Source organism: Chelmon rostratus, chromosome 6 (genome assembly GCF_017976325.1).
Source record: "Chelmon rostratus isolate fCheRos1 chromosome 6, fCheRos1.pri, whole genome shotgun sequence".
Taxonomy (NCBI): Eukaryota; Metazoa; Chordata; class Actinopteri; order Chaetodontiformes; family Chaetodontidae; genus Chelmon; species Chelmon rostratus.
This window is the reverse complement of record NC_055663.1, coordinates 26,256,389-26,279,022: the sequence shown is the minus strand read 5'-3', so window position 1 is coordinate 26,279,022 and position 22,634 is coordinate 26,256,389. Positions and strand designations below refer to the sequence as shown.

Below are 22,634 nucleotides of genomic sequence, written 5' to 3'. Positions count from 1 at the left end.
GCATTGTCTTCTTCTGTTCTTCCTAGCGGTTAGCATTAGCATTAGCAATAGTTAAATGGTAGCATCGGTACTGGCCACTACCTGGAGCATCTCTGGGTCAGTTGAACGTGGCGGTGCTGTTTGGATTGTGTAGGAGCAGTGTGAACTGGCACTAGGGGGGGTGACTCTGGGACGCCGGAGTTCACTGCCTAACCTCCTGGAGGTGTAGTGGGACTAAGTAGGCGAAACACTGTTGAAGGGAGGTTTCCACCTGATGACCCCCAGAGACGTGTTAGGAATCACTGCTCTTTGGCAGGTATAGAGGCAGATTAGAGCTCCAAGGTTCTTCACTGAGAATGAATCCTCTTTTTGAGCACAAGTATCTTGTGTTTAAATTAACAAACACTGTCTATGCGCTTATGACGGCATAGGCTCCACCACACCTCCACCTACTCTGTTGCTGACGACAGCTCTGGTAAATCAACTACTGCTGGTTGACGAACGTCCATTTAAATGTAAAAGTCCCTCACTCGAGCTCAGAGTGAAAGCTTTCTTCATCCGTTGTGGCTGAAAATGACATTATTGGGCTTGCTAACTGAAATGTCAACAACGATCCACAGACTCTAACACTCTCCAGCCCCTTCCAAAATGCCAACCTGCAGGAAACACTGTTAGCAGGTGGCTAAATGAATGAAAAGAAAGGCCAGCTGATTGAGCTAGAGAGGCCCTCAAAGAGGAAGCAGCTAGCGCTGCCAACACTGAGTAGCATCACCAGGAGGGAATACTGGAAGTGAGGTGGGGGTTTACTGGGCTGCTTGACTGGCAGCTGGAGCTGTGGGGGGTTAGAGATCATGCTGTGCCTTTGCCCTTCACCGTACAGGCAGGAGGGAGCAGAGAGCTACCCCAGGCCCTGGCAGCCACAGGTGGGCTTTGTGGCCGGTCTTCATGGGTCCTGTAGCACCGAGCTGCCTCTCAGCTCTCTATGAGAGACACAAACAACGAAAAGACTGATGTGTCCGTGTGCATATTTTCATATGTATGTATTCATTTTAGAAATAACTTTGTGCGAATGCTCAAAATGGTCATCATGCCTCAGAGTGGTGGCATGTTAACATTCTGTAACACACGTTCTGCACAACGCACCTGAAGTCGTATTCCCCTGCACAAGAAAAACTACTTTTTATAGTGGAGTTTTTTTGGCTTTCACAAACGTTACACGCTCTATGTTGTCTCCCACTGCGGATGGAGCCCCCATGCTCATATGATTTTTGACATTTGACATGTGAGCTTTGGCAACACGGGAACTTGTTTACTGCGACATGCCACTTAGCCATCTTGTCACCTCATCCTTGGTGTGGAGGGAGAGCAGTTCTCTAATTTCAGCATCGTCTAAGATTAAAAACGTCAAAATGCAGCAAATAAGGTGTCATTTCCTCATCTGTCATTACTGGTTCACACTGGTGACACAAAAAATAAGTGTTTTGCTCGTGTTCTTGCCTTTTCTGATGCTTTGAGAGGAGACATATAGAACATGTGACAGTAACATTATCATGTTGCGGGCAGGCTGTCAGATAGACTCTGGAAATACAACCTGGGAGTCCTTTTTCAAACACAGTGTCATCTTAAAAAAGAGGTGGCACATGTACCATTATATCGTCGGCTGGAGGAGCTAAATTAGGCTGACGTCCGCTGCTGAAACCTCACAGATCAAACAATGGGATGCATCAGGACCATGACAGATTTCCTGAGAACAGGAAGTACCATGCAGAGTGGTGCGGTGTGTGTGTTTGTGAAACTTGACCACAGGCAACGAAAATACAAATATGATGCTGTTGTTTTTCAGAGTTATGCTAATACGTTAATGGAATGGGTACTACATTTGTGACAAATCGGACATAACGTGACCTAAAATCATTTTCGTAGAACGTCTGAGATGACTAACAACATTTCAGGATTTGTCTGTAAGTCCTGTCTGTGAACGTGTAAGCCTGCATACTACGAGCTTTACAACATTGCCAAAAACAAAGAGATTATCAATTTAGTGTTGTGACCAAAGCTGATTAATCCATTTGGCAAAAGCCATGTCCGTCCCATTTCTCTAAGCAGAACATTGTCACCATCCAGACCGGGACTCGGGCACTGGCAAAACAAAAAACTTACCATGAAGCAAAAGTTATGCAGTAATCTGTCAAAAGTAGAGGCAGTGTAAAAGTTATGTAGATGATTGTTCAGGTGAGCGCAGAGCCGAGCAGAGCTGGAAGTGGGTGGTGGGGGAGGCTGCTTCTGAGGAAGAAGAATCTACTTTTTGAATTTCTGGAGACATGATCAGATTAGCGGGCAGAGGAGGTGTTTTTATTGGTAACCCCTGTGACATTCCTGCGCTCATCCACCTTCTCTAACATCAAAGCCAGGTTTCTATGTAGGCGCTGCGTCTAAATAGCGCTAAGGGGTGGTTACATCAGACTCTGCGCGTATTGCTAAAATATCTCATTCATTTCTGCCTGCAAGCCCTGGACAAGACGGCGCCTGGTTTTCTGCAAATCTCATCTTTGGCAAAATGACATTATTTGTAGGCAAAATTGCTAATAGAACTAGAGAGTCAAAAAATACCTGTAGAGTAGGAACAATGTGTTTCAAACACATTAAAGTTAAAAAGAAAATAATTAAAAATGTGTATACAGCACGATACCTGACTTTGAATTTTACCAAAATGTGCACAGCTGACACTTTAGGACTACATCTGGCCCAAACGCATCAATCAGACTAGAGAGCCCATTTACATTCACACATTTTTTTAACTTTAATGAATAATATTGATTAAATAGGCTACACAATCATCAGGTCCTTGGCTGGACATGTTTGATTGGCCCACTCGACACACAGGGATGCAAACTATCAGTGGGTGTAGGGATGTTTAACTACATACGCGTACATACACTCACATGCTGAAGTTTTACCTCGGTTCTGCATCTAGTCCCTAAAGAAGGTAAAACAAGGTCAGCCTGGGAAACATCAAGAAGTGAGAAGATATGTGAAAATAATGTGCCTGAAAAAAGAAAAAAAATCCAGCCTTATTCAGGCACGTTGGTGTTTTTCTGTTGATATATTGAATTCATTTGTTATTTTAAGAAATGCATACTACAGCTTTAAAGAAGACTTTGCAGAGGAGGGGAAAGGCTCCAGAGACAGGGGAGGTCCTACTGGCCCAACCAGAGGAAAAATTTGAGATACAAGGAAAACATTTCAAACAGTGAAGGCCTTCTTGTCATTTTCAATGTACCACCTCCACAAAGGCCAGGCGTAGATGTCAAACAAGCCGAACCTTCGAGCCCACTCTGTCCTGAAACAGGTGGATCAACAGACTGTCGAGGGTTTCCTCCTGGGCACTTCAAAACACCAAGGCTATTGTACTTTACAGTAAGTGGTAGGAACAGAGGAAATGTGGTTTCTCATCAAGGCAGCAAAGTTCTACTGCTTCGGACCACAGACAGTAATTTTGGAAGGAGAGCGGTGTCAAGAGAGCAACAAGGACGAAGAGAGGAAACAAAGAATAAATGAACTGTGCACTGTGGGAGCGGCAACAGTACAGATTACTGGTTTGGGAAACCATACTGTAGCCGGAAGGTCACTTGCTTGAGCATTCAGTATTCCTACCAGCTAATTTCACTTGAATACAGGCCTACAACTGGAATGCGCGAGAAATGTTTGTGAAAAACGTGCAGGTATCAAATGCAATGTGCTTTACTGTGGCCGAGGGCCAAGCACGTACTCTTAGTACTATTGATACACCCACTTACTACTATTTTCCTCCCTATAACACCAACGTCTGTACGAGCAACATATGCTAATTTCTCAGTCGTTGCCTACAAGAACAAAAGACTTCATATACTCTTACCATCCGAGAAAGCGAAGTAACTTAAAAGAAACGTCCCCACAACAACTTTGGAAACTCTTAGGGTAACAGCTCTAATGTTATGTGTACACTAATTATTTTACTTCGGGGAACCTTGAGGGCCAATACAAAACAGGATTCACTTAAAAGCTGAAGCTCAAGGATGGATCGATAACTATTTCAAACCTATAACCTGTAAGTTTTGACATGTTTATGTCACGTTAGCACATCCCGCCATTAATGTGGCTAGTAGCATCGATGAAATTTTGAGATGAACACACATGTAATCTGGACGCCAGCTTTTTGTTATTATATGGAGGACGTTTGTTTGTTTGTTTGTTTGTTTGTTTGTTTTGGTTGCCAAATTGGTTTTGGAGCAGTGACAGCACAGACCACAGCTTGTTTTTTTAATGAGCAGTTGTACTTAACATTTTTTGCCTGGCTGTTTAAAAAATACAATTTTTAAAAATTAAAATGTAGCTGAGCTAAACATTCCTCTGGGGAGGAGCTTTGGTGCAGTGAAGTTTCATTTAACTGGTATCGTAGCTCACTAAACCTCCCAAGCAGCTTTCCCAACACTGGTGTCTGTTGGTGTATGTATATGTACTTGCTGCCTCGTCATACACTGACTATTGTACTTGCACAATATACTTTTGGGTTTTCCACCAAATAAATGCTGTTGCCTAATTCCACCATTTGTCAAACTCTGGGAATGAATCACATTACATTTAATAACTAACCTACATTATGGGACTAGTTACTCCTTCCAAAGCACATGTAGGCCTTAACCTCATTTTCATTCTTATTTGGAGCCAGTAAACACATCTGTTTTTTTTTCTGTCCTATGATGTGCTGCCTTACATTGTTAATGGGGTGAAAAGAGGTAGAATCATTTTGTGTGGAGTATCCTTTTTATTTCTGTGAGACAGTGATATAATACCACCATTGTAAAAAAAAAAAAAAACAGAAAAAATACTGTGATATAAATTTTTAGGTCATATCGCCCACCCCTATTTTAGATAAGATAATTATTGATACCACGCCGGGGAAATTTAGTTGCTACAGACAGCAAGAATAAGTAGCAAAAAATATGCAATATTGCAAAAGATAGCTGCATAGATGTAATGGATATTAGCAAATGTTAACATTACTAATGGAGTAGTGCAAAAAAAGTTGCTCTGCCTAGAGCACCTGGAGCAATTGCACTACCCCTAAAATAGGACGTCAATGTCTGTCACATGCTGCTCTTCACAGACAATCTGGTGAAGTAGTCAACACACTTTGACATACATTAAATACAATATGACACCTTATGAATTAAAGGGGAAAATTCACAGTTACTGGATTCCTGACACCTAATCTAATAGGTACATACCAAATTCAGGGATATCAATGTGTCACTTGTTGCCCAGACCTGTTGTCAGTTGGCCTCACATGAGCCAGTCCAAACACAGCTCCTGTTGTGTGAAACAAGATTACTGGATGTTTCTTGACAAGGCTCACGGCTGTCAGTTCAGACCGAGGCCTTTGAAGTGGCGCAACTGATTCATGAGAGCAGCAAAGGGACTTTCTAAGAATAACTAACTGAAGAGAGGGAAATAAATGGGTGACTTCCTTTCATTAGGCTCTCTTAAGTGTTCAAATATAGCCGGTCACAAGGGGACTTGCAGCACAAAGGTGGCATGTGGACGTACTCACAAAGAGAACTGCAGTGGGTCAGAGTGAGCCCATTTTTGCTGAGCTTGCTCCATTTCTAAAGTTTATTTCTATAACAGGATGATGTCACAGCTTATTCGTAGAGCACTTTAATGTCAATGATGTATGATGTGAGAAATCATTTAATGATATCAGATACACATCGACGAGCACTGCTTTATTAATCTCTTAAGTTTTATATTATTTCTATAAAGATGCATAAAAAGTGATTTTTTTGGTCAGAATAGAGAACCCACCATGTGTTCAAATCAAAAAACACCTTTATTTCAAGCAGATTCAAACAGCCACGAACAATATTTTGTCACAAATTAAAAGGGAATTTGAGCTTTTGGTTATATGAACATTAATATTCTCCATCTTGACTGGCTCAAGATGAATGGTGGGTGTTTTATACTTGTTTTCACATAAGCTGGACGTGCTAACATAACTTGACTCTGTCCAAAAAAAAAAACATTTCTTAATAAGTACTGGTTCTTATAAAATTTTAACCATTATTAATTCAGATCAAGCATCTCAACAGCCAACCCTTGTAATGATGCCCTTCTATTTCTAGTGAATTAAATATCACCCAAATGGGTGCAATCATTCCTCAAAGTGAAAACTGCAAACTGAGAACTGTCAATTAAAAGCATATTTCATTAATGTTTAACATTTTCACCAGCAATATCACATCCATGCCTGAACTGTAGTAACTTAAGTAACAAGCAGCCAGCCACAATACAGACCATTCACAAGTTGTACTGCTCTTTAGAATGGCAGTTACATAACGCTGTGCAGCAAGACAGAGAGTTAATACTCAAATAACTGTCAGGACCAGGAGCAATAAACATGAGTAGAAGAATGGATGCAGGATACAGAGAAACACCAGAGAAAAAAGTAAAGTAAAAGCATAACATTAAGAAGCACATGATCTTAAAAACATTTGACAATTTCATCACAACTTCTATTCAAGGATGAAATATGTTGCCATATGGAGGGTTTAGGTGTATGTAGGACAGCAGGAGGTTAATCTTTTCATGTAATCTTGACACATATCCAACATTAAGCATGACTCATATCCTTTTATCTCTGAGAAAGCCAACCTGGAGATTAGTGGACAGGTAAACAACTCAGAGGGAGTGAAAGGGTGACAGAGAAGATGGACAAACAGCAGACGTGGTGATTGAAAGTGTCATGGAAAATCCTGCAGTTTAAACTGCATCTGCTGCAGATAATCACATGAAAGGTAGAGCATTAAAGCACAAAAAAAGAGAGCAGAAAAACATCAGACGTGCCCGCAATAAGCACAGGCAATAAAGAATGAGAACAAAATGCAATAACGCCAGTCACATCTTCACACAAGTATTAAACATACCATTTCAAAGCCAGTGGCTCTCATAGGAAATTGCCAAAACAGGAGGGTGTCCATAAGGGAGATTAGATTTAGCTGCATTGCCGCACAAATGCCTACAAATCAGCTTTAGCACTTACGCTAATACCAAAAGGACTGCAAAGTACCTGTGGGAAACTCATTTGCCATTCAGAATAACCCCACTGCTAATTGCTAATTGTCCCCTGTAAGACAATGCAAGCTCAAGGCTAGCCCTGATCCCCCTCTCAGACTATGCTAGAGACCTAACCTTTCCCATGTTCCCACACATACCGGGCCCACGGCCACCACAAACCACTTAAGCGTCTTTCAACAAGAACACTACATCTGAACCTTGACAAACAATCAAACGAAAAATAATAATAATGCAACACAAAGCAATTAGTCCTCTGAATCTAACAATATGAAATTTTGTATGGAGACCATGATCACAGATTTTGGCATAAAATCTGCATTTCTTTTGTTGACCAAGTCTGATTACAAAAAGACCTTCTCAAAAGATCAAAAAGGTATCAGGAAAGTCCAAAACAAAGAGCCAAACAGTCCTAAGCTGTGTGCACAGTGGCTCCTGTATTAAAATCCTCAACAATTTCATTTAAGAACAATGATACATAAGCTGACCTATATGCTATATATTCAAGGGTTTAAATAAGAGGGTCAATTAGATGAGCATGGGTAGCTGGTTAATGTAAGGCTGCGGCCATGACCAACTGTAAAGTCTACCCAGGAAAGTGTGCTTGCATGTATCTGACTGGCCAACGCTGTGTGCAGCCAGATGTTGAAGTCAAGTTGGGATAATCTTCACTGCTGGATAATCGTGCCAATGCAGTGGTCTCACTGAACTGAATGAGGATTTAGCAGGTTTGTAACGAGGTTCCAGATTCTGGAAGGCCTTTCTGGAGTCCTGGAGGTTTTACTGCAATGAAACCCTGTTCCTTTAAATAGCACCATAAAATCAAACCATCCCACTAAATCACAACCCTTGTCCTCTCCAGACTCTGATTCCTCTCAGAGAATTACACTCTAGTTCAGTCATTGTCATTTTCTTCCCAACATTGGTTCATTCTGTAGTCTCTAGACTATTTTCAGAGCACGCCTGAGTGCAGCACTTCTTTATGAGGTGACTTTTTATTGTGGCTGCTCTCAGAATACCTACCCTTTGACTTTTTGTGATTAGGTAGCAGTAAGAAAAATGGAAATACATGCATGGAGAGGACTTAAGACTGTAGGAGAGGTTGATGATTAGCCGATGTCAGAGATCGTCCCTGAGCTACATCCGATTTATTGCTGCACTAGAAGCATGTCCCATTGTAAGGCGGCATACGTGAAGCGGAAATGGAAGATAAACACAAAAGAGAAAACGAAGTTAAAAGGTAAGTCATGAGGAGATAGAGTAAAGAGATATGAAGAGAGTGGATTAGATTTGGAAAAGAAAGAGGAAGAGAGTGGATACAAAAAAAAATAAAAGACCATTAAAGCCATCCATCAGTGCAGCTGTGGTCAGAGGTGGGGGATCCAGTTATCCCTCTCTGGGGAACAGAGAGATGAATGACTTCCTAACAGGTGGACTATGAGCTTAACAGGAGGGGGGTAGCAGCGAGAGGAGGTGGGTTTTAACCTGGAACTGAGGCAGTGTTGGGTTACAAGTGCACCTCCGGAGAGAAACCGTGACCCGTGGCTTTCTCAACTCATAGGAAATGGATTTGTTTTCCTAGCCCTTTCCAAGTAATCCTCCCTTCACAGACACACGTATGGCTGAATGAGGATTTACACAGACAGACTGACACATGTGTGCAACGAAGGCAAATGTGCAGATACTGTTAGTCTGACTGAAATATGGATTTAAGGGTTTCATATACCTAGCCCTGACAATTTAATCTACAGAAGAGCATGGATTAAGAGAAAAAGGAGCCAGTGCTACTACCTACAGCAAACAGATGGCACAGAAACAATTGTTGTCAACCCAACAGTCAGAAAAAAATGACATTAAAATCCTACATGTACTGAAAGTCCACTGAAAGTATAGTTCTGTTTTGGCTAACCTTCAGCCAATCACTCAAGGTCTGCGGGTAGATGCCTCTCAATGGGTGGACAAACAAAACAAACAGAAAATAAACTGAAAATCAATAACTTGTTTTTCAGCGAGCCTGGATGAGCTGTACAGAAATAAGCCTGGCCGCCAACAGAGCCATGAGGCGTCTGATCTGCCTACGCGGTTCACCGGGCCACATCCTCTCTGCCTCCACTCAGGGAGAAAATAGCATCAGCAGCAACACTGCCAGATATTAAGGTAGCCTGTTATTTCCACACACATACACACTAGAGGTTACTTCACATCGCTGTAGCTGCTGTTGTCCACCACAGTTTGACAAACCTAAACACAGTTAATACAATAACGTGACCTTGATGTCCACTCTGAAATATATTCTCCAACAAACATACAGTGGAAAACAGCCATAAATGGCAGCTTGGACTGTGATGCTGGGGTGCGAACACAGCAATCAGAGATGCAAATCAAGTGTTCTGCTAACAGGAGAGAACAGCAGGAATGCAAAGCATCTTTTAGTTTCATGCTGCCCTAATGGCAAACACAGAAATCCCAGAACATGACGCAAGATGCCTACTTTTTTGGCACACTTGAAGGGGTGGTAGTCAGCAAAGCCAAAGTCAACATTAGAAGGGTGATTTTTAACAGAAGAGGGCACCTCGATTCAAATCATCAGTGTTTCCCAAACCAGACGATGGTGGGTGGACATGCTCCTCCAGGTGAAATGTTTTGTCCATTTTAAAGTTAAATGCATCAAAATTAAGAGACGACATCTATAAAGAACTTTGTGCTCTTGTAAGTAATTTAATTATGAACACATTGGTTGTATAGATATGAAAGGTTAGCCTGGGAACCAGATGAATCTAGCAGAGGTGCAACCGTGTCCATATTGTGCAAAACACGTCCATTTATCTAATACGAAGGTTGATACGAAACACCCGAGATAGCTGTGGTAGGAAGTTTGGGCAATAGACAGCCGGGAGAAACGGTGTGTACAACCAGAAGATTTTCTCTTTTAAACCTGTGACTCAAGGGTTTATCTCGGCCAAACGAGAGTTTGTGATTGTTGGAACAGTGGGAAGCCTAACCAAGACGGTTTTGGTGATTTTATTTTGTTTCATTTGAGTTAGAATGAGATGTTTTTTCTGATGAGCTGCAAGGTAAAATTACTATTTCTGTCAATGGAGTCTGGTGGCTTTGAGAAGAGCAATATGACAGCTGTTCTTCTGGTTAAACAAAACAGATCTTACTCATTGACAACAAGGTCTATTTCTGCAGGGATCCTTTCCACCACAATGTCAGACACTGGGAATAATCTGAGCCTGTCAGTGGAAAAAACAAGCACTTTCAGAGGATGTAGTTTGACGGGCGCAGTCACACTGATGACGGATGGTCATTTTAGTTTGCTTATAAAGCAGCATATTAATCTTACAAGACAATAAAAACATATAACAATACTTTGTGCTCTTTTTGCCATGGTCTTACAGGCAAGATGACAACAACATAATCAAATCTTGTGTCTGTTCTTTATTTTTATCGAATCAAAGTTTTATTTTCATCTCTCATTCCAGCCTCCACCCATTCCTCCAGGCAGGAATAACAGCAAGCAGGGAAGAAAACACAACACATCATTATTTGCCTTTCAGGTGTCCCTGCTACCTGTAATAGACCCACGCGGCTATTTTTAGCCTCCTACCCGGCCGACTGTCAGCATGTTCCCAGTTGAGGCCCCTGAGGATACAAGCTGTACCCTTGAGAGAGCACATTCAGAGGGTTGGTCGGATGTGGAAGGATGGTGGAGGTGACATGGAAGGAGGGAAGCCCTTAGAGTAACGGGCACGGAGGCACACAGCTCAGAAATAATCACTATGCGTCAGTGAGGAAAAAAACTGTGGTAAACTAAACAACTTTATGACAGAAGGAATGAATTTTGCGCCAAATCACCCCTGAAGTATTTTAGTAGGACTGGATATAAATCAGTAATTTATTGATGCTGACATTTGGAGTCAAAGCCTTATTTTGTTCATGTTGGTATTTCACTTTAAAAAGCTTTCCCCTTAAAACAGATCCAGATCCCAATACCAGACCGTCATCCAGTCACATGCCTCCACGTGTCCTTACTTTGTTCTAAATATTCTACACATTCAGAACAAAGGACAAGGTCTTCAGGGATGTCCTTGAACACTGTAAAATACAGTACTTATTTTAGTCTTTAGGTTTGTTTCAGAGTAGGGACAATTACTAATTTCACTACTGATTCATTTCTAAATTACTTACTTACAAATAATTCAGTCTTTAATATATCAGAAAAAAAAAGTTTTTTTCTTAATTCCTGAGTCCAAGATGAAATTTGACCACCATTAAAAAAATCCAACAGTATATTTACAATTATATAAAACAGAAAAGAAGCAAAAATGCATGTTTGAGAAGCTGGAACCAGAAAATGTTTCGCACTTTCGCATAACAAATGACTTGAACTGTTAATAGAATGATGATTAATTAGTCAATTGACTAATCAACCAATCATTTTGGCTCTCCTAATGAGCAGAGAAACAGCGTGGCATTCAGGTAACTGCTTTCTATAAGTGAGTGATGTAAAAGGTTGAGATGAAAGACAAGAGTTACAAGAGGAGAGACAGGAAAGGTGAGAGAGGTGAGGAGGGGAAGGACGGATGGGAATCCGAAGAGAGAATCCTCTTGAATTAGTAATAAGGCTTGCCCTCTTCTTGTATTTTTGATGAGGAAGATCAAGTTTTTGAACACTTGCATGCCAGCACCAAGAGACTGGAGGCGCCACAGGGAGTCTCGCCGCAAAACAGAGCGATATGGGATGAGCGTGGTTTCCCGGAACGGGTTTCCGCTTTGACTCCGCTGTCACTGAGGCGATCGACTGGTCAGGAGGCGTTGTGTAATATTCCGGTTACACAAGGTGTTATCAAATCCTTACAGCTGCATTACACTGGCCCCACACATAGAATAATTGGGCAGATTTTGTGTTGGATTTCCCCCTCCCGACAATCGCAGGGGTGTTCCCAATTCGAGGCTGGTCTGAACAGATTATCTGCAAAGTGATCATGTAGTGAGAGGGGCTTACAGACATGATCTTAGTGTTACCAACTGGATTAGAGTCTCCCTGATTTTGCATCTTGAATCCTGTAGTGTGAAAGAAACAGCACTGGAATATTGAGCTGCCTGCAGTAGCCAATGAGAGCGAGCTGGCCTGGAAGTGTCACCAACCCGATGTTGTTGTTACTCACCTACAGTTCGCACTGCAAAATGTTGGAGCAATGTTGGAGCAATGTTGATTCAGTATTCTAAGCCATGACATTTTTTTTGTCTGAAGTCACGATTGATCGTGCAAACTTGAGACAAACTGTGAGATCCCAAGGCCGTGGAATTGCCACTTTGAAATAGTTCATTACAAACACCAAGTGTGCTGTCCTGCCTCAGTTGCAATGTCCGTGGTCTCTCACATTTTTAAAATCAGTTAAGAAATGAAAATCCTCTACTGTGCACCAGGCACTAAGCGTTTTCTGCCCATTAGAAGGAGAAAGCTACACGCTAGATACACTGTACTTTATGCGAAAAACAATCAACGCATCCAGCAGAGATAGAGCAACATGAGCATCCAACTGGATGCTCAACTCACTGCAACTTAAAAAAATCCTCGACAATTCAACACATGGGCTGCAAATACACACGATGCAACCAAACAGACAGACACGCTGCAAATACACACAATGCAACCAAATACAGACTCCTGCTGCAAGTATCACAGGCAACAACAGATCTGTTTCCAAGGGCCACAAAAAAGTGATGAACCAGCTGAGAAACACTTGTTGTCAGTATGTTTTTTTCATTTATTAGCTATTCAACATAACGTTAGACCAATGTTTCATAATGGACTGTGCGTAATTCGCCAGATTACTTAAATTGGCAGGCTAATAATAAACAAAAGCCTGACGCTAAGTTAACAGCAGATATCTGCAATATCTGAATCGTGTCATCACGATGTTCAGATAAACGAAACAAATCAATAACTCCAAAAGTCACAAATCATGGGTTCACCACTTTTTCTGTGTCCTTTGGAAACGGAGGCGTTGGCGTCTGTGCGTTTCTCTATTCGCACGTTTCTTGAAGTTGCAGTGCATTGACCTCGCTCTCGGCCACCGTAGTGTCCAGCACTGCGACTGATCCTTTCACATTACATGATGTAATTAAATTCAGTGTTGTTATCCAAATAATCACTCAAGCAAGTCCAGTCCCATTACATTTGCCTTTCACATGTTCTGCACGTGAGTAACAGCCAGTTTGATTCTAACAGTGTATGACAGGACACAGTATGAATGAATGTGTTTGAATGGCTTTCACTCAGCGTGCACAAGCGTGTTCGCCAGAGTTTAGCAGTGTATGTTTGCGTGTGGGCATGTGTGTGTGAGTGTGAGGGTGTTATGCAGCCTCTGGGAGCCTTGTCCTGATGGAAAGTGAACCCCCCCTCCCCCTCTGAGCTGTTACTATCTTTAGCTCGTTTCCGTCGTGTCTTGTCACTCGTGTTCTCCTCTACAGCACTTAAATCTGGTATCCAAACCTCCGGGCCATCCAATATCCTGTACTTCCCCTGCACAGGAAGCCAGAGAGGAGTGGGGGGGTCATCTGTGTAAATGTAGACAAGTACACACTGCAATTACACAAACATGCGTGGCCTTTTGCATTCATGGATGCATCTGAATAGAGTCAATAAAAAAGACAGCATAATGCTCCACACACTTACACATGATAAAGATTATACATTCATTCACACAAACACACACACACACGCACGCACGCACGCACGCACGCACGCACACACGCACACACGCACACACGCACACACGCACACACGCACACACGCACACACACACACACACACACACACACACACAAAGGTCTGTGACAGGAGGACTGTCGGTAGAGGACACCTTGTCTGGTCAAACTGGCGTCACAGCTAACGTCTGCAGGGACACGAGAGATGGCGCAAGTAACCAAATCTAACCTTCTGCTATCTAATCACCTCTTAAAAGCACACATGCATGCACACACACGCATTTGCACCGATAAAGCTTTGAGGACTGTTTATCAGAAGCATTATTAAAAACCTTCCTCAACACCATACAGCTAACCTTAATTATCTACAAACCCCATTCCAAAAAAGGTGTGTTCCTGAGTCCATGCAGGAATATCCTTTACAAAATCAGGTGTTTTTGGAGCGTTCCACAACTTTCCCAGTCTTTAGTCCCAGCTTCTTTAACATGTGTTGCGGCATCACATTCAGAATAAGCAGATATTTACAAAAATCAATGAAGCTGATGAGGCCAAACATTAAATATATTGTCTTTGTACTGTTTTCAATTGAGCACATGTCAAACAGGTTTAGCAGGCTATCGCAGTCTGTTTTATTTATGTTTAAGACAGCATCACAACTTTTTTGGATACATAACTTTAATCTGATTTCTAACTTTTCTATTCATGTGTTTCAAACTGAACTAACTCAAACAGCCTCTCTTCCAAGTGTCACTTCAAACCTGCTCAATGTAAAAGTTACAACTAGCAACCTGCTCTCCTTTGGTGGATTCTTATGTTCATTGTGGACGTTTCAGTCCTTATAACACACTCACACACACATACACAGTGTTGCAACGCTGTGCTGTTTTTCCTCACCTCATTTCACGCTTGCCATTCTTCATGTGTTTTACAGCTGACTTGATATCTGTTCAGTGCAATGGGTTTGACACTCTCCATGTCGATGCTACTCTCTGCTGCCTCTCAACTAGAGAAGAGACAGCCGAGAGACTGGACTACATATTCAGAGACGCCCGGTAGCACAATTCAAGAAAGGTGCACTTGCTCAGACTACCACCAAAAAATATATTTCAGTCTGTTTTTCACAGTTCAACTAATTTCTGAAATTGTTTTTCAGACAAATTTGAGTTTATGAAAGCACAACAATGACTTCCACAAATAAACATCAGTTAAATTACATTTGATGCTATTCAGTCTCAGACTTTCTGCTCCCCACACTCCGTAAATTAAGTGAGATTTAGATAATTAAGTATTAGCTCTGTGAGGCCTTTCATTAAAACAAACCTCATTTTGTTTAGATGCAATCTGGAGGCCCCTCAATGAACTCCAGGGCTCCATGAAACCAAATTTGGGACCAGTGTCACAGAGGCTTGAATGAAACATAACTTGTGTCTGGAAAAAACTAAATAGTGTCACGTTACTACCATAAAAAATATAAAATGTGATGTTTATGCTTGTGGAGTGAGCTGTTATTCAGGAGAGATTCCAAGGAGCGGTTGTGAAAAGATTCAGTGTTCAAGGACACGCAGAGAGTAGCTATGGCTGTTGGCACGGATGAGATACGTCACTTTATGGCGACTGGTGTGTCTATCAAAGCCCTGTAATGTCAGTGGAGAGTGAGGTCAGCACCTTAGGCCTCTGTCAGCTCTGTAATGATGTAGTGTTTGCTGCTAACAGTCCATTCAGAAGCACTGAGCCCTGCAAGTGCCGCTAGCTCACTGCAGAGCTTAATGGCTAATGCACGGCGAGAGAGAAAGGGAGGAAGGGGACAAAGGCACAGCTGATGCCACATCAGTGTCATTATGTCATTATTGACATCACTGTCCTGTCTGTGCAAGCTTCCTGAAGTCAAAAACCATGCAGAATTGTAATATGTGCGCACTTTGACATGACTACAGACACCAGATTCTTCATATTATTGGCTGGTTTGTTTCAGGATGCTGCTTGGAAAACCAATGTCTCAACTGAATGAGGATATTTAAACACATAAAAACACATGCGCAACAGTGCAACTTTAAGTTCAGTGCCACTGAGCTCAAAATAAAATGCAAAAGGAAAAGATTGCATGAGTGATGAGAGGAGATGGCCCTAAATTAAGGACAAGAAGGTCACCAATGGAAGCAGGAACTTTGAGTGCAGGAACCTCCCCATCCAGCCACCCACGCACCCACCTCAGGCCATTTGCATCTCCCATCCCATCCCTCTCTCTGTTTCCGCCTACGCTTGAACCAATTAGGGTGATGGGGGGGAAACACGGACGCAGGGCGGAAGGGAAAACACTCTGAGGACATCAACAACAGTGGAAGGAGGAGGAAAGGACTCGGGAATGACCAGAGGGGAAGAGGTGAGGAGAGGAGAGGAGAGGAGAGGAGAGGAGAGTTCCTCAGTGATGGAAATCAGAGCTGACAGGACGAGTAGCACTGGGGGCTCCCTGCTTTGAACCGTCCTAAACAGGAATGACTCTCTCTCTCTCTCTCTCACACACACACACACACACACACACACACACACACACACACACACACACACACACACACACACCAATACTCAGTGACTCATGTGCACACACAAACAGACCAAAGTAGACACACACACTCGTGCAACTTGCCAAATTCGCACATCCGCTGACACGTGTGCACGCTACACGGGCGCACACGCAGTTTCATTCATTCACATGCACACCGACATACCTGTTCTCACATACCTGTACGCACAGAGGCTACAACGAGCTGCAGGAGGTGCGAAGAAGGATGGATTGTGCGTTTAATACATTTAGCTGGTGCGCTGACCATGAAAGAGCATGTAAGGGTCGAGCATTCATTTTGCTATTTGTGGCGAGGGTAGAACTGATGCATGTGTATTAAATGTGTGTGACACCAGGGTGCAGTTAGTTAGTCAGTGAGTTAAACAGGCAGGCAGAACTCCAGTTAGTCTATTATTAGAGCTGCGGCTGCTGCTGCTGCTGCGGCTGCTGCTCCCTGGCTGGGGCCCCCGGGGGCCAGGGCACAGGCACGTGGATTCCTGCTCCCTCCCCATCGCTCTGATCTCTATTCCTCCTCATCTTTCTCTCTCTCTGATCTCTCATGGGCCTCTCCATTCAGGCACGCTTGGGCAACTCATGCAGGGAGTAAAGACGAGCTCCTTCAGGAGCACAGAGACTGAAGAGGAGAAAAGGAGGAGGAGGAATACACAGGGAGGACAAGGGACTGAGAGGGACCCTGCTGTTGACTACACAGCAGTTTTAGGTCAAACACACACACAAAAAGGTGCTACATGAAGAGATTTTTCATGCACATGACAATCTGTTTTTAGATCTCAGATTTCTTCTTGTAATTTCTTTATTTGGGGGTTCCTTATCCGAATGAAGGGTCTAAAGACAGAGGGTGTTGTTTGCTGTACAGACTGTAAAACCCCTTCAGGCAAATTGTGATTTGTGATTCCAGGCTATATAAACAAGACTGACTTGACTTATCTTCCTTTACCTCAGTTGAGAATGTAAAGTTTGTCACTTCCTTTATGCTTTTGCACATGTACAAGAAAACTCAAGAGAAACAGGAGAGAAATATGCATTAAAATACACATTTTGTGGACATTTACTTCAAACTGTCCCTTTTTAATGACTTTTCTACATTTGACAATTTACCAGAAATGATCCGTAATGGCAAACCAATCCATCTGATAGCAGGTCAGAACTGGTCCTCTGCCCATTCATCCGCACAGTTCCATTTTAACATCAGAACATTTCCGGGCAGGAATGGCTCTTCTGCACTTGTGTGTTTACTGGAGTCTTGAACCAAAACCACTTATCTGACTTGGCCATCCTGACTCTAAATGACTTCCACTTGGCTTGGTCCATTCATGTCTTTCCTCCCACACAGCAGCCAACGGCAGGGAAGGAGACACTAAGACAAGTAGGGCAGCACACTAAAGAAAAAATTTGACTGCTGCAATAGAAGCTGCAATTCATGCAGTCTCAGTTTTTAAACGTGTTTCTTCTTCAGGGATTGACAAGGGGAATGTGCAATCATGAAAACAAGTACTTTTGGTTGCTCAGTAGAAGTATAAAGTTACTTTTTTTTGAACGTCCATGCAATGAAAATAGTCAACAGAAACAACATCTTTCTGTATCAGTCTCTCAACTGTGCAAAGAACTCAATAGACCTTCACGCTGCTTGAGTGTTAGTCTGGAGTTTTAAAGAGGTCACAGCCCTAAATGAAAATCATGTGCACCATTTCACTTCAGAAATTATACCCATATCCAAAAAGGAAACTCACATTCACCTGCTTATGAATATACACAAACAAGCACAAGCAGATTTTCATGTGCTGACGGTCTGGACAGAAAATATAAATATTACTATGAATCATTAAACGCTATTTTCAGTATTTAATCTGTAATAATACAGTAAAGCTACCTGTCATTACCTATTGATTATGCATAAATATTTACAAGCAGTTCACAATACTAAATCATGATGGATGGGTAGAGGCATGTTTTTAATCCCCAGTCTTATCAGTATCAATGCCTGGGATTCTTTTTTACAACAGCAGGGGGCAGCAGTGATTACCTGTAGCCTCTCTGGGATGCTTTGTAAAGACAGACTTGCTCTTGACCATTCTCAATTACTCAGGGACCACACTAGCTACCTGTGACATGTTAACTGGGATGTGATGAATGCATTCTTAAAATCTAAGCAATGGATTCAGAAGATTCAGGCATTTTCTTGATACAGCCTACAAACAAAATGTCATTCCAGTGAACCATTCTAGTAGAAATACACAGGCAACTTAATGATGAGCAAATTAACGATGTAGTACTCTATGGTCTTTAACATAGCAGTGGCAAAATATTTTGCCACGCAACCTTACATCTAAACGAGTCATCCTCACACGTTGTTTTCCTAATACTCATTAAACCTATACATTAAGACCCACCTACATCAATCTCATGCTTTTACCCATTTATCCAGGATCAGTGTTTGTGGACTAAGCGGATACTACTAATTCACACAGGATTTCACCTTGCAACATAATGAGAACTTGCTCCTCAAGTTCAAGGCCAGGTCACTGCCCTGCCAACCCAGATGGGCCCTCAGAAACAATAAAACAACTACAGAAAGAAATGATCTGGGAAAACACAATGTGGCGTTCACAAGGCCGTCGGGTCAAAAAAAAAAAATACAGCAGCTCAAAGAGTTGAAGAAATAGACATGTAATGGGAACGTTACATTGCTCTGAGAGCCACTCAGTGGTCAGCTGTGGTTGCATTTGGCAATATTGACAAAATCAAAACTCACATAGGTCAAGAAAAAGTCAGCTGTTTCATTTCAAAGTCTAACAAATCATACTTTTATACAGTTCCATCAGAAAACAAATGCTAGATAGATAGATAGATAAATAGATCCGTGAGGCTTGATGCAGCTTTCAAGATAGGGAAAACCTTTATTTAAGATAACTAAACCAATATTTTATCAATGTAATCACTCAACTGTAGCTGTGCTCTGTAGCGCTGATGCGTGGATGTGCAGAACTGGAAGATCAGATAGGCAGTTTGTTTCTGAATTATGTTGAATTAATCATTCTAAAGAATAAATGCAAATTAAAGAGCAAAGACAGACAGCAGAGTGTTGCTTTCTGCTGTCATCACTGCACCTCTCTGACAAGTGAATGAGATGTCAGTGCTGCAGCAGGACAGCCAAACTACAGACTGGTCTGCACTGCCACCTGGTGGTCATGGGAACAACCCCCAGGTGCAAACTTGTCATTTCAGCCAGCAGTGCAATTCTTATGACGCAGCGAGTGGCAGCTGGATATTCTGTATTTAATTGAAATTAGTTTCTTTAATGTTAAGTGCTTTCAGTGGTGTGCATTTGTCATGTTGTGTGTGATGTCTAAAGGGAAACGTTGACAGCCAGAATCTCCACAGACTGCTGTAGAAACCCCCAATCTCACACTGTTTTTATGGTACAAGCTTGCTGACCATACTGATGGATAAAGACCCCCAGTTTCACTCTGATCTCCCTACTTTCACTGTAGGCACACAGAGCTGTAAATAGCTAAAAACTAAGCTGTTTTCTCCCTGCGTACTCAACATGGAGTCTACTTGACTGTTCACGGCCCTCTCAGCCCCTCAGTGATACGTTGGAGTAAAAGCAGATTGAACAGACTGGATGCATCCATAGTGCTTACGCTTATATCTGACTTTTGATGTGGATTCCCAGTAAACATTCCTATAGAGCTCTGTGCTGCTATGCCGGCTTACCGTGGTGCTGTGAAGAGCTTGGCCCAACTCTATGACATGCGGATCAGTGGACTGAGTATCTGCCACTGTTGGACTGATCTGCGAAGACAAAGAAAAGTCACATGGAGCTGCTCTCCTTTAAACTTCCACAACATACAGTATCTCTTGATTTCTCACCTGCTGAAAACCCAGATGTTATGTGTGGGATATAAACTGTGGACCAGGTAGTTTTATAGTGGAATACAATATTTTCTGTCATGATTTTATTCCTGGTCTGGTGAGGTTACTGATATATTGATGATGACATGGTTTGCAAAAATATACCACTAAAACTTTATGCTTAGGTTTAACCAGCACCTAATCGTTCCAAACAGAACTCAGCACAGTATTGCCTAACTTAATACTTTGCATGTGAAGTCAGATGAAACTGAACTAACCTGAATTGCTGTGGGCTGCGGGTGGTGAAGGTGGGGTCCTCTGGGATGGATGTCAGTCACGTGGGGCGGGGGATCGGGGGAGGACCTCCGGCTGTGTTGTTGCAGGATGTCCTGGTAAGATTTGGTGTCAAAGTTTGTCCTCCACATCAGCACCTAAGGGATCGAGGGACCAGCACAACTTCTATGACAAAGTTTCTCAGACTTTCTACCACAGAAAAGAAAAGTTTAACCTAAAAGTTGGAAGCTATTGAGAGTATTGGGGTCGTTATGCACCCATTAAACACTAACCTGACTATCAGCTCCCCCTGAGGCAAAGAGGTCTCCAGTCCTGGAAAAGGCTACTGTGATTACAGCACCCTGAAAAACATAGTAAACCATTTAACTGAGTAAAAAAAAAACCTCCCATGACAAACACCATCAAGGACAAATACAGGCAACTGGAATAAGGCCACTCTGCATCTGGTGTCTGTTGTCTGTGGGTGAACTGAGCTGTGCTGTAGCATCACCTTGTGTCCATGGAGGGTGTAGATGAGGCGTCCCTCCAGCAGGTCCAGGATCTTCACAGTGCTGTCACTGGAGCCACTGATCAGGTAGTTGTTGGATGGGTGGAAGGAAAAGCTGTTGATTCCTGCGCTGTGGACTGGTAGAGAAGGTACAAAAATAAGCTTTAAGTAGCTTTAGTACCCTGCAGGATAGCGGGCAAGCTAATTTGTCAGCTGACAAACTGGGAATACAATTACAGTCTTATATATTTTAGAGACTTTAGCAAGGATATTTTAGGTTATTACCTAATACTCCAAACAAGACATATAGAGTCATTGTAGCTGTGACATTTTGATATTACCTTGATAATGCTGAATCAGCTTGTTGGTCCGTAGATCCCAGATTTTCAGTGAGCCGTCAGTTCCAGAGGATGCAATGCAGGTGCCACTTGAGTTAAAATCGACAAATGTTGCTGATCTGGAATAACAAAAACGCTCAGTGGGGTCAGTGACCTGCAGCAGTTTAACACTGGGTTCAGACAGGAGGCAGCAGCACCACAAAGTGCTGCCCACTGACTTTGCCCATGTTAACCAACTGAGCTCTTCAGACAGGACTTGCAGGCTGCCATTCAGCAGCCATTGTTCCAGCATCTGGTCTATTTTCTCCAAACAACACAAGCAAATCTGGCAAGGAAACACTCTGATAATCTACTATAAACACGGCCTATTACATATGATACAAATGATCTGATTCTGATAAATGGTGAAATATCCAACGCGTGCTCGCAAACCCTTTCGATTTTCCTGCCCCTCTCCCTGTTGTTCTCCTGGAGTTTCAATTGCCCTGATTTCTTTACCCCCCCCTCGAGCAGACATATGAACACATGCGCTCCTGGTGTGAACAGCCAGACTATTTTTTTTGTGCAAGAACTCACATGTAGCAGCACTTCTGCCTCCTCCTTACTGTATCCTACCCAGTTTGGTGCAAGTAATACACATCAATGCCTTCTATGGGAGAGACAAAGCACTGACTAAAGTGATTAGTTTTTACATCAATTTTGTAAAGCCTTTTTTAAACAGTGATGTTTTGGTCTTACATCTGAAACCAGAAACCACATTCTCGACCTCCTCAAATCTCCCTGTTTAGACATGCATTGGTTCTTGCGTTACAAAAGGGGAAAAATGTAATAACACTGAGGCAGGTTGTTTTAGGACCTACCCTCCATAGTCGGTGAAACAGTTGATGCAGTGTTTGGTGGACGTGTCCCACAGTCGGACAGTGCGATCATCTCCGCAGGAAGCTATAAGACGTCCATCTGGAGAAAACCTGCCACAAAGCCAGTTATACAAAGCGAGAACAAATGAACTTTTTCAGTGATTCCCTGCTCCACAGTCATAGTGTACACACACTTACAGCACACAGTGCAGACAATCTTGACCACTTATCTACTTGTCTTTCACATAGTGCCTAAAATAAAAAATGTGCATACTAATAATTATCTTGGTTTACAAAAAGTAATCCTGATGTGTAATTTCTTTGTTGTTGTCCACAAATCCTTAGCCTAGCCTATAAGATACACACACAAGCACGCTACAGCATGAGAAGTTACTGAGGATGTGCTGCTGCTGGGT

General features: G+C 42.4%; 1 protein-coding gene across 2 annotated transcripts in view; it reads right to left on the bottom strand.

Moving 5' to 3' along the window:
- poc1b (POC1 centriolar protein B) overlaps positions 1-22,634 on the bottom strand; it is a 47,894-nt gene that overhangs the window by 22,992 nt on the left and 2,268 nt on the right. For both annotated transcript variants that reach the window (XM_041938533.1, XM_041938534.1), the window contains 6 exons: positions 22,222-22,329; positions 21,365-21,480; positions 21,027-21,160; positions 20,809-20,877; positions 20,521-20,673; positions 20,105-20,182 (listed from right to left, as the gene is read on the bottom strand). In XM_041938533.1, coding sequence (XP_041794467.1) covers positions 20,105-20,182; positions 20,521-20,673; positions 20,809-20,877; positions 21,027-21,160; positions 21,365-21,480; positions 22,222-22,329 — 658 coding nt within the window. The remainder of the gene's footprint in view (positions 1-20,104; positions 20,183-20,520; positions 20,674-20,808; positions 20,878-21,026; positions 21,161-21,364; positions 21,481-22,221; positions 22,330-22,634) is intronic.